This window comes from Panthera pardus, unplaced genomic scaffold (assembly GCF_024362965.1).
Source record: "Panthera pardus isolate Hobbes unplaced genomic scaffold, ASM2436296v1 HiC_scaffold_25, whole genome shotgun sequence".
NCBI lineage: Eukaryota > Metazoa > Chordata > Mammalia > Carnivora > Felidae > Panthera > Panthera pardus.
Window position 1 is genome coordinate 63,238,028 of NW_026526821.1, and position 12,938 is coordinate 63,250,965.

General features: G+C 42.4%; 1 protein-coding gene across 1 annotated transcript in view; it reads right to left on the bottom strand.

Moving 5' to 3' along the window:
* Positions 1 to 4,537, bottom strand: part of LRPPRC (leucine rich pentatricopeptide repeat containing) — a 107,481-nt gene extending 102,944 nt beyond the window's left edge. Inside the window, exon 1 of the mRNA XM_019466137.2 lies at positions 4,340 to 4,537. Within this exon, the coding sequence (XP_019321682.2) occupies positions 4,340 to 4,488 (149 nt within the window). The 5' untranslated portion in view covers positions 4,489 to 4,537. The remainder of the gene's footprint in view (positions 1 to 4,339) is intronic.
* Positions 4,538 to 12,938: the final 8,401 nt, after the last annotated feature.

The window sequence follows — 12,938 nt, forward strand, 5'->3', positions numbered from 1 at the left end:
TGGCGCAATAGCCCCAAACGGGGCTCAAACTCATGAACCATAAGATCGTGACCTGAGCTGAAATCAAGAGTTGGATGCTTAACTGACTGAGCCACCCAGATGCCCCAGTATTATATTCCTCTTTTATGAACAGCATATATGAGTTTTACATGTGCCTATCGTAGCCCTCTGTAATGGATAAATTTATATACACAGAGGTTGAATCATAATGCCAAAAGGACCCAGACTCTTAATATTTGTTAAGATTCTTGTCTTATTAAAAAATAAACAAGGGAAAGTTTTCTTTCCTTCCAACTTGAGAAGTCACATCATTCTGTCACAGGGCAATATGTGCTCTTCACCTTTAAGCCAATCATCAATCTAGATCCACTTCCAAACTGATTTGATTCAAAGCTTATCTTTCCTCTGAAGCACAGAGGCCTAAAAAAGTCTCACAAGAAAATATAAGCAGTTTCTGATCCAGAAGTGTGAGAAAAAGAGGGTCTGTGGGAAAGCAACAGTGTTTGCCCCTCAAATTCCCCAAAAAGATAAGAGCTGGTTTTTAAGAAAACAATTGTCTAAAAAAATGAAAAAAAAGTGCTGAAATGGGAAATGAAAAGCAAGACTAAAGAATATAAAAGTATATACTTTTTGGCGCTTGAATTTTGAAAACAAATTAATAAATTCTAATAATTTTACTCAATGATACTCATCTGTCCTTCCCAGGACATTCTAGGAAATCAAGACTGGGGTGAACGTGTGGAGGTTTGCCACACTATATGCATGGATTAAATATCCCCTCAAACTTCTCTGCATGTCATGATATTCCTTCCTCCATGTCTAAGATTTTCACTGATTTACCCAACAAATATCTGACACCCATACTACTATGTGCCATGAAGTCAGCCACTAGAGGAGGCAAAAAGAATAAAACAAAGTCCCTGCCTTGAAGGAACTTACAGCCAGGTCTGGAGTGCTGGTGGGCACACATGCAATCGTGCTAACAGGTGCTTAGTGATTCAGGATCTGAGAGAAAGCACAAAAGAGTGGTCAAATGGGAAAAGCAGTCAAGATTTAACAGACTAAAGGAATGGAACACCTGAGTAGAGAGAAGGGGAGACACGTTCCAAGACTGAACACCACATTCAAAATCAAAGAGATGTGCAACATGGCCCCTCCAGAGACTTGCTGGTCAATAGATTGACAACAGTACCTTTATAATCTGGGGGCCTGTCAGAAATGCAGAATCTCAGGCCCCTGCCTAGACCTGCAAAATCAGAATCTACATTTTAGCAAGATTCCCACAAGGAATTCTTATGCTTGTGAAAAAGCCCTGCTGCAGAGGACTCATTAGTATGGTATGGCTAGACTACAGGATGTCATGGAAAGGAACTCACAAAAAGTGAGGCCTCAGAAGCATCTCCAGATCATGAAGCACCTTATCCTGGAACTAATGGAAGCCATCACATTGTCTAATTTTAAGTAGGAAAATGACATGATCACAGTTATCAAGGAGACTAGGGAATAATGTGAGGGTTGGAGGAAGAGGAGATTTATTCCAGATGAAAAAATCTAACGGAACTTAATCATTTGTATAATCAATACATAGGGGGTGAGTCGGGTAAGGGAGATGTCAATGAAATAAGAATGAAAAATCTCTAGGAAGCAGATAGAAATGGCAACATTCACTAAAACAGGGAATACGCAAGGAACAGACTTGAGAGGAAAGATGAGTCCAACTTGAGATTTGATGGGTTTGAGGCACAAGTAGTTTAACCACTGGAGGTGTCTATATCCAGGAAGAGAAAAAAACACCATGATCAGATAGGTAGGTAGGGGCTGATAAACCCAACACATCAGCATTTAAGAGATGAAGTGAAGAAAAAGGAAGCAACAAAGCAGGTGAGAAAAATCCTAAAGAGAAGAGAATCATGAAAGACTCATGCAAAGCAAAGGGTCTCATGAAGGGCAAAATGGGACACAGGGTAATATGCCAGAGCTCAAGGCCTTAAAAGTGGGTCTGGTAATTAAGAAGTCCCTGGGGAAAAAAATAAATGAAATAAACTTTCATCTACACATACATAAATTATGTATACATACATACATACAAACATCCATACACAAAGGACATATATATCTCAATGGCTCTCTCTGGGTGATAGAATTAAGGATAACTTTTTTTTAAGATCTTATTTTTAAGTAATCTCTATACCCAATGTGGAGCTCAAACTCACACCAAGAGATCAAGAGCTGCACACTCCACCGACTGAGCCAAGCGCCCAACAGTGACTTTTAATTTATAACTATTCCCTCTCTATTTTGCAATTGCTCCTCAAGGCACATGAGTTTTATAATTTAAAAATATACAAGAAAAAAGTAATAAGACAATGATAGCTTTTACCAGTAGTGTGACTGCAATGGGTGAAAGAGTGAACACAAAGAGAGGAAATAAAGGAGACAGGAATACGAACAGGGAAGGAAAACTGGTAAGCATCTACAGTTAAGTCCAGAGTTCTAGGAAAGGTTTTGTTTTCCAGGCGGGAAAGATGTGGGCATGCTTACATGAGACTGTATAAAAGGATTGTTAAGAGTGCAAGAGAAAGAGGGAATACTTCTTTATTGCTTGCTATAAGCTCAGCACACAGTGGGGAGCAAGACAAAGTCCTGCTCTTATGCAATTCACTTTCTCTACTAAGGAAACAAACAAGTCAGACACACCGCCTAAAACAAAAATAGGATAGTTTTTTAGAGTGAATGTTGAGGTAAGCCTTCTCTGAAGAAACAGTGTTTAAGTTGAATCCTGAATGACAAGAAATCAGCTTTGCAAAGAAGGGAGAAAAGCCTTGTTACCTTTACTTTACAGATCATGAAATTGAGACTCAAAGAGGTTAGGTAAGATTACGTAGCAAGTAAATAGAATCCAGGTCTGATGAACATTGAGACCAATACTCTTTCTACAGATTGTGTTCTACTGTTTTCTACAAATGCAACAGTGAAGATGAAAGATAATATCGACCCTCCTCTGGCCTCACAGGAATAAAGATTTAAAAAATTAAGAGTAATTGGCACAACTTTCTTGGAAGGTCTTGGAAAGCAAAGAAATGCAGTTCTGTGGAAGCAGAGGCATGGCTCCTGAAGGTTAGCTGTTGCAGGCCTAATGAGAACAACCCAGGCAGGCCATAAGTTACAAGTAGGCTACACTCCAAAGATCTGTAACTGACTCCTTAAGAAGTCATAAAATGTTTCCTCCATATAATTTTATGCAGAGAGTAAGTTTCCAGGCTGCTTCACAAAGATCCATGTAATCATAGTTATTACTAGTGTAATAACTAATAAAGCACTAAGTACCAGGCCCTATGTTAAGTGCTTTTTATAGATAATCTCACGCAGTACTACCAATGTTATTACCACTCCGTCTAACTAAGGAAACTGAGGTCTAGAAATTTTGAGTAACTTGTCCAACAGCAAATCCTTAGCACTTAGTCCTGTTGTCTCCCAAAGTACTTTTTATCTATAAACAGTCTTTCAAAATCATTTTTTCTCCTATTTTAAAAGCTCAGTGCCCATCTCCCCTTCTTAGGTGGGTCAGGATACTACTTGTAACACTTTTCCATCAAAGTTCCTAATCCCCCCTACTTCCAAGTCTATGTCTGACCTATCTCCTGATAAACCTCAATCCATCAGAGCATCCATTCACACACTGACACCCACTGGGAATTTAACTTCCCTTCCGCGTGTTCACTTATTCATCCATTGACACTTTTACAGAGCCCTACTGTGACAATTCCCAACTCATACCACACTCTTGTAAATAGCTAGGGGAAAACCCCACTCCAGAAAATGCATGCAAAAGCCCAAGCTGGTAATAATTAAACGTCCCTCTCTAAATGATCCCTAGCTCACGCAAGTTCCCAACCTATTCCTCCCGTCCCCCCACAATAAACCTCTCGAAATACACGTCCTAGCTGATTACTGATCACCGATAATGTTCCCACGTGGGACAGCACACAAGCCGGGTCAATCCCAAGGAGAAGAGTAACACCCGATCCCAGCAGCCGCGTTCAAAGCCCACCCCTCAGCCCCCAGCTTCATAGGCCGCTGGTAGCCGGAGGGCAGGACGACCCAGTCCTGGGCGAGAGCAGAATCCATGCCGGAAGCAAACCATGCACACGGCCGTGACCTTCCAAAGTCGACCGACCCTGTCAGCAGTAAACCCCCTGTGGGGAAGGGGGTCTAAGACCCCAGGACGCTCGGCCCCTAGAGCGACGGAGAGGGACAGGCGGACCTGGCCCCCACCAGCGTCACGATCCCGGGGGACGCCCGCGCTGCAGGCGGACGGGGGCAAAGCATGGACACTCACCCGGCGACCGGCCCGGCGCGGGCCGCGGGCAGAAAAGGGGCGGCGTGCAGCCGGCTCGCGCCACCTGCCAGAAGGCGCAGGGATAGCGGGAGGCGCGGGTCCGCTCCGACACGGAGGAGCCAGCGGGCGGATCTCAGCAGGGCTGCCATGGCTCGGCCGTCCCCAAGGCAGAATGCACGCTCGGCGAGAGGGAATGGGGGAGCACGTGATCGCGGGGTCGCCCGGCGCGGAAGAGACCAAAGGCTGGGCGCGCCAGACGTAGGGGGAGCCACGCGTTGTTTTCGCATGGAAAGTGGACAAACCTATTTCTCTGAGGACAAATGAGCCCCATGCGATGTGCTACTAATAATGAGACTTGACTGATTATTTGAGAGAGGTTCTGTTTTCGTTTTCTAGCCTTCCTCCCAGCATGCTCAGTGCGTCCACCCCTGCGCTTTTCAGTTGGTAGAGTCAGAAGAGGTCAACTCCTCCCAGGTTAGCGCAGGGGCTTGCGGGGGGCCAACTAGCAAGGACACCCGGGAACTCTAGAGAAGAGCCGACCGTGAAAGTCCCAGAGTGTGGGACAATTCGCGGGCGTGCGCCGACGTCGTCGCAGACGTTCAGCCGTCTTGGCTTGGCGCCGACGGGAACGTATTGTTAGGAAAGCTCTGAGAAATGCGAGACGGAAAAAACGTTGAGGACCTTTGCGCTGTGCTAAGGACCTCTAAGGTTAATAGGATGAGATTTGTGTTATTGGGGCTTGAGAACAGTGTAAAAGGATACGCATGTCCGGGCCTAAGTCCATTAGCAGTGCCTCGCTTTATGAAAGAGGGGTTGCTGACCAAGGTCGGATAGTTTTAAAGCTGGAACTGAATTCTCTACCCCAAACTCCCACTCCGCTTCTTCGTTCAGTAAATGCACCAGCATCGGAGGTAAGGTAACGATAGGATTAAGAGACTGGAGCCAAATCTGGGGATTTGGAGGTCCTAGCCTTTACAAGGTTTAGTCTGGAAGGGTTCCCCATGCACACGTGGGAAGCCAGGAACAGGCTTCCACTCCCTCTTCACGTAACTGAATCCTACCCATTCCCTGGTGAACACTCAGAAGTTTTCGCTGGAAGCCCTCCATGGTAGTTCCCCGTGTGGCTGGTTATCCCACTCAACATCCAGCTCCTTGACCACAGGGACTGTGACCTTTCCTTGTAGGTGAAGCACCTACTCAGTGCCAGGCACACAGTAGACAGCATTAAATATTTATTGAGTAAATGAGCATTTTGAGATTACCTAGATTATCTCTCTTTTGAGAGATGAAAATGAGGTACAAGAAAGGCTAAATGATTTACTCTGGGTTATACTACTAGGCATTAGTAGTATAATTAACTCACTCAACACTGATTTATTGAACACCTATTCAGTGATATGCACTGTTTTGAGATGGGAATCCAGCAGGGAACAAAACAGTCCAAGTCTGAACTCTGATTAAGGGCTCCAAAGTTTAGTTTGGAAAGATAGATAAGAACTGCCATGTAAAATAAATCAGCATAGGGGCACCTGGGTGGCTCAGTCGGTTGAGCATCTGACCTTGGCTCAGTTTATGATCTCGTGGTTTGTGGGTTCGAGCCATGCATCCGCCTGGGTGCTGACAGCTCAGAGCTTGGAGCCTGCTTCAGATTCTGTGTCTCCCTCTCTCTGTGCCCCTTCCCCACCCACACTCGGTCTCTCTCTCAAAAATAAGATGTTTAAATAAATAAGTAAATAAATCAGTATAAAGAGATTGAAGGTGGCATATTCAGGCCCTTCAAAGAACAGCAAGGAGGACCATGTGGATTAAAGGAAAGACAAAGGCAGGGAGGGGAGGGAGGGTGAGCCTGGAGATCTGAGGTAGTTGGGGGCCAGATTATGCAGGATATTATAGGCTGCTGTAAGGACTTTGATTTTTATTCAGAAAAAGATGGAAAACCATTGGAAAGCTTGGTGTCTTGCTGTGATATGAGTTCATTTGCATTATTTATTTATTTAAAACATTTTTTAATGTTTATTTATTTTGAGAGAGAGAGAGAGCGAGAGCAGGGGAGGGGCAGAGAGACAAGGAGAGAGAGAATCCCAAGCAGACTGTGTGCTGTTTGCACCCAGCCAGATGTGGTGCTCAATCTCACCATGAGATCATGACCTGAGCCACCCAACAGACCCTACATTTGCATTTTTAAAGGATCACTCTGGCTGCTGTTTGTAGAGGTGATTTTAAGGGGGTAAAGGTAAATAAAAGTAGGGAGACCAGTTAGGAGGCTCTTGCAATAATCCAGACTAGCCCTAGTATGCTTGAACTAGGGGGTGGTAGCAGGTGAGACAATGGGAAAAGGTCAGGTTCTTACTTTATTTAAATAGTAGGACAAAGAATTTACTGATGGATTGGCTGTAGGATATCAGTAAAGGATGTCTCCAAAATTTGGAGCCTGGCAATTAGAAAGATGGAGATGGCACTGATTAAAATGTGAAAGACTCAGGGAAGAGCAGATTTAAAAGCTGAATCAAAAATGATCTTACAGAATATGAAGTTTGAGGTGCCTGTTAGACATCCAAATGTAAGGTTTCAGTAGGGGGTTTGCTATAGGATATGCAAGCAGTTCAGAGCTAGAGATATGTTTTGGGCATCCACCGCTTATAATATTTGAAGCCATGGAGGTGGATGAAAGCATCTAGAAAGAAAATATAGATGAGAATGAGGTTTAAGGACTGAGGCTTGTGACATTTCATTATTTGGAGGATGCAAAGGTGAAAATCCAGCACAAGAAACAGGAAGAATAGCCAGAGAGGTAGGAGGAGAACTGAGAGAGAGAGAGATAGAAAGAGAGAAAGAGAAAGAGAGGTAAAATCCCAAATAACAGGCAGGTCTTTCAAGAAAGGAATTAACACCCATGTAAAATGTTGCTGTTCGGGTAAAATGAAAACTCAACATTGACCATAGGATTTGGCAACACAGAGGTCCCTGGTGATGCTGAGAAGAGCATCATGTGGGTGACATGTTGAGTCAAAAGATAGATTGAAGTAAGTTTAAGAGTACACGAAGGAAGGGGGCACCTGGGCGGCTCAGTCGGTTGTGTCCAACTCTTGATTTTGGCTCAGGTAATGATCTCACGGTTCGAGGGATTGAGCCCCATGTCAGGCTCTGTGCTGACAGCGTGGAACCTGCTTGAGATTCTCTCTCTCTCTCCCCCTCTCTCTGCCCCTTCCCTGTTTGCACGTGTGCTCTCTCTGTCTCTGTCAAAACAAATAAATAAATTTTTAAAACATACATAAAGGAAGGGAACTTGGATACAGGGAGCATAGACAAACAGTTTGTAGAATATGTTGTGAAGGAGGGAGCAGAGAATGGGATATCTAGAAGTAGTGTGGAGTCAAGAGAGGTTATATTTTTTAAGATGGAAAAAATAACATGTTTGATGTTGACAGAAGTCACCTGTATGTAACTATTAAAGTTTGTTTAAATTAAATAAACTTATTTTTTTTTAAGTTTTTAACTTCATTAAAACCAGCTGAGACACCCAGGAGCGTAAATTAAATAAACTTTTCAAAATTTAGTTCCTCAGTGATTAACCACATTGCAAGTACTCGATAGCTATTCAAGTACTCAAGTGGGTAGTAGCTACCATACTGAACAACACAGCACAACAGAGAACATTTCCATCATCTTAGAAAATTCTATTGGATGGGGCTGCAGTAGGGAGTGAAAATGTGATAATGCATGAGAAAAGAGAATGAGTACATTGAGGAGGCAGGAGGGAATAGGATCCAGTACAAAGTGAAGGGGTTGACTTTAAATTTTTTTTTTAATCTTAACATTTTTCTTTTAAATTTTAGAGTGAGAAAGAGCACACATGTGCAAGTGGGGAAGAGAGAAAATCCCAAGTAGGCTCCATGCTCACTGTGGAGCCTGATGTGAGGCTTGATCCCACGACCCTGAGATCATGACCTGAGCCAAAATCAAGAGTCAGACACTCAACTGCCTGAGCCATGAAGGGGTTGACTTAGATAAGAATCCAGACGTTCCAGCCATTGTCACAGAAGGAAAGACAAGGTATGTGGTTAACAGATGCAGCAAGGCTGGTAGAGGTAGTGGCGAGAATGGATGATGTTCTCTTCTCATTGTTTCTAGCCCCAAAACCCTTCATTCCGAACCAACATTCTTTCTGTTGCTGTACCAGGCTTCCTCTTAAAGTATGAAGCAACTACTGATGAAATTGGCCTAGGCATTTTTTCATTCGTGAACATATTCCCTATTTATTGAACACCTGAGATCGGTCAGGCAGCAGTTAAGTGCTAGAAAAAATATGATGGGCCAAAACAGTAGTTGTCCTTATGATGTAGGAACTTGTATCCAAAAGGGCAAAGCAGTTACTAATCAAATAATCACACTAAATGAGTTACACACTGAAACAGGTGTTCTGAGGGAAAGAGACACGTTTCCATGAGAGAATATACCTCACCTGGGAGTCAAAAAGATTACCAGAGAAAGGATTGTTAGATTGTGGTCTGAAGGATGAATAGCTAACACATGCAAGGTGCATACACACACGTATGTGTGTGGCTGTGTGTGTGCATGCATGTGTGTGTAAGAGGAAAAGAGTGGTGTTTGCTTGTTTTTCAGTTCAAACTTCCCTAATTCTTCTCCAAATTCTTTAGACTCCAGAAACTGGCAAATTGGAAGAGAAGTCGAGGTTGATCATCCTTGGTTTTGCCCTTAGTTTATCCTGAACTATGAAATGGATTCAAATGTTGGTTAAAAATTGAGAGTCCCTATCCCAGTGAATGGAATAGCCTCAGAACATAATCTTATTAGGAAGGACAGCTTAGGGGGTGCCTGGGTGGCTCAGTTGGTTAAGCGTCTGACTTTGGCTCAGGTCATGATCTCACGGTTGGTGAGTTCAAGCCCCACATCAGGCCCTATGCTGACAGCTCAGAGCCTGGAGCCTGCTTTGGATTATGTGTCTCACTCTCTCTGTGCCCCTCCCTGCTTGCTTTCTATCTCTCTCTCATTCTCTTTTGAAAATAAATAAGCATTTAAAAGAAGAAAGAAAGAAAAGAAAGGACAGATTAGGTGCTAGACTTTGCAAAAGTACTTAACTGCTTGGTTTCTTTTGTTTATTTTGAGAGAGAGAGAGAGAGAGAGGGCACAAGTGAGCAGGAAGCAGAGAGAGAGAGAGAATCCCACGAGGGGCAGAGAAGGGGGGGAGAGAGGAAAAAAGAGAGAAGCATGGCTCACCCAAAGGGGGAGGCTCATACTCCCCAGAAGCGGGGTTTGAGCTCACCTGACATGGGGCTCAAACTCACAAACCATGAAATCATGACCTGAGCCAAAGTCCAATGCTTAACCAACTGAGCCATCCAGTCGCCCCAATTGCTTGGTTTCTTATATGTAAGGCTGGTGATACCCTTCCAGAATTTTTGGGAAATATTAGATAAAATAAGTGAAGTTCTTACAGTAGCAGGCATATAGGAAGCTCTGAAGAATGATGTAGCTACCATTGTTGTTGCTTCTTATGATCTAGTCTAAACCTCATAAGTTTGGGTTCTTCTCTGGTCTCTCCTTGGGGTCTGGTTTTTTGACACTGCCTAATATAGCTCATGTCTCAAACTCCTAACTCAGTTTATTCAGTTGTTAAGTGCTTAGTGTTAACAAAGCACAGAGCAAGTAACATCTCAAGGCAAAGACATTCTGCATCATACACGTAATGAGCTTAATTTATATGGTAGGATAAAACATATATTGTATCCAGATAACCATTACCAAAGGCAGTGTGATGAGTACAAAAAAGAAGAGGCAAGCCAAGTGACAGCTGGGCAGGAGAACAGAAGAAGGCTCCATGATGGGAATGACATTTGCCCTTGGAGGCTGGGGAAGATACGAAATGGTAGACATGGTGGTGAGGGGAGTTCTAGGCAGAGGGAGCGGCAGGAGCAAAGATACAGAGCTCTCCTTGTGCATACATCCTTCCTTAAACTACAGAAAGTGTTTTGGATACCAAAATCTGCAGAGGAGAGGATCACTAAACCAATGGCTTTCACGCTTCTGGTGACCAGGGCCAGTGGTAAGGAAATACATTTTACAAATGACACAAATACACACATACAAAAAGAAATTCCATAAAACAATAACGAGCCTTACTACATATGATGCCCTTGGATATTCACTCATCTGTTTTCTCCTATTTCGCCTTTTTAAAAAATGCTGATTGATCTAATTTGAACAAACCAATTCAAGAAAACATTATTTAGACATTTGAGGTATATTGCACAATACCAGGAATTATTGGTAACTTTTTAGGTGTGACAATGGGCTATGTGGTTATGTAAGAAAATACGTGATAATGTCTTGATAATCATTGTATATGGGTGATGGGTGTATGGGAGTTCATTTTACTTTATTCCCTCTACTTTTCTATGTTTACGAATGTTCCTAAAGAAAAATCTTAAATGCTGGTTGTATCTTGATTTCACTACTCACTAGTACAGCATGACTGGAATTTTGAAAGACACTTTATTCAATCATGTTAATATAAATGCAAAGTAAATAGCACCTGACAGGCAAATGTACCTGCGAGAGCTGGAGACCTGTTCATAGGGGCGATTGACTTCTCCAGCAAATAGTTTGCTCGGACATCAAAATTTGCTATTGTTGGGGCACCTGGGTGGCTCAGTTGGTTGAGCATCCAACTTCGGCTTGGGTCATGATCTTGCGGTTCATGAGTTCAAGCCCCACATCGGACTTGCTGCTGTCAGTGCAGAGCCCACTTTGGATCCTCTGTCCCTCCCCTGCCCACACTCTCTCAAAAATAAACATTTGAAAAAAAAAAAAACTTGTCGTTGTTGCTAAATCATTTTTACACATAATATGAAATACCTAAGGTTGCGGCCATTACAATCTACGACAAAAATTTTCATTTAAGACCAAAGTGTGGTGTGTGTGTGTGTGTGTGTGTGTGTGTGTGTTTAAAAGAACATTTATCTTCAAAATTTGAGCTGAAAGTATGGTACTCAACACCCTAAGTGGAAAACTTATAAGGCAGTGGACATTAATCTCATTTTATTTTGGTCAATTAACTTTTTTTTCCCCCTCATAACAACTTATGATGGATCACAAAGAATCAGAAAATAGTACTGATCATTCACAACTGTTTGTTGGCCTTTTTGGAGTCTCCTCCAATTTTCACACAAATACATTCAAAATAGTGTGAGCAAAGGACCAAGGGATTGCCTTGAGTTTAAAAGCCTGTTTTGCTTAAAAGTCTTAACATATTTTAAGCAGCAGATTTAATGTATAGCTATGATTGTATTTTCTCTTAAGACATTTGTCTGATGAATCAAGGGCTTCCTCCATCTGACTACATTTTTCATATCCAAACTTATTCATGTGTGTAATTCTCAATTATTCAAAAAATATTCTGCTCAAACCTTTATTTGCACATAGCCCCCAGATTCTCATTATAAGTGGAGGTCCAATTTGTCATTGTTACACCCTTCAGCAACACTTCTGTCAAACAATAATCGATTCATAAACACACAAACCAGGAAGACAGGTGCAGGGTCATTTACTATAAGAAAGTAACCAGCACTGGCAACAAGGGGTTGTTGCTGATATTTTCCCAGTGTTACCATGTGTGAAGGCTGAAAGTTTAAGCATTTCCCACAGGGCTGATAGTGTCTAGATAAATCAATACAGAAAAGTAGTCAAACATAATTGCCATTTCAGTGTACTATAAACCCTTCAGACAGAAGACCGTTATAATCCTTGTAACAGCTGAACATAAACTTGAGAAAGTTTTTTTCTTTGAGAGAGAGAGAGAAAGAGCATGAGTGGGGGAGGGGCAAAAGGAAGGAGAGAGAGAATCTTAAGCAGGCCCCATGCTCATCGCAGAGCCTAGTGTAGGGCTCAGTCTCACAGCTGTGCAGTCATGACCTGAGCTGAAATCAAGAGTCAGACACTTAACCGACTAAGCCACTCAGGTGCCCCAATTAACAGTCATTGTTAATTCCTAAAATGTGGCGTACATTTTTTAAATTTCTTGGTTAATTGAAGTTTATTGTTTTGTTTTTAGGGAACTAGAAAATGTATTTAATTTTCTTGGAGCAATAGATAATGTGGAGTTTTTGTTTTAGTTTGTGTCTCTCTAAGGGTTGAAAAATAATTTACCTTTTAATAGTTGGACACTCTGGGGGTGCCTGGCTGGCTCAGTCAGAAGAGTGTGCCACTCTTGATCTCAGGGTCATGACTTTGAGTCCCATGTTGGATATACAGGTTATTTAAATAAATAAAACTTTTTTAAAAAGTTGGACACTTTTATGCAACTGCTTTCTGATAAGTTTAGTTCAGTTTGGAGAGGGAGATTAATAGCATTTACTTGGGCTCAGTAAAGAGTATATGGATTTTCTGGGGAGCCCACACCAGGCTCTCGGCTGTCAGCACAGAGCCCCCTTCGGATGTTCTGTCTCCCTCTCTCTCTCTGCCTCTCTCCTGCTTGTGCTCTCTCTCTCTCTCTCAAAAATAAAAAGACCAAAAAAAAAAAAAAAAAAAAAAAGAGTATTTGGATTTTCCATTGCATTAAGTTGCAAAGACACTAATATAG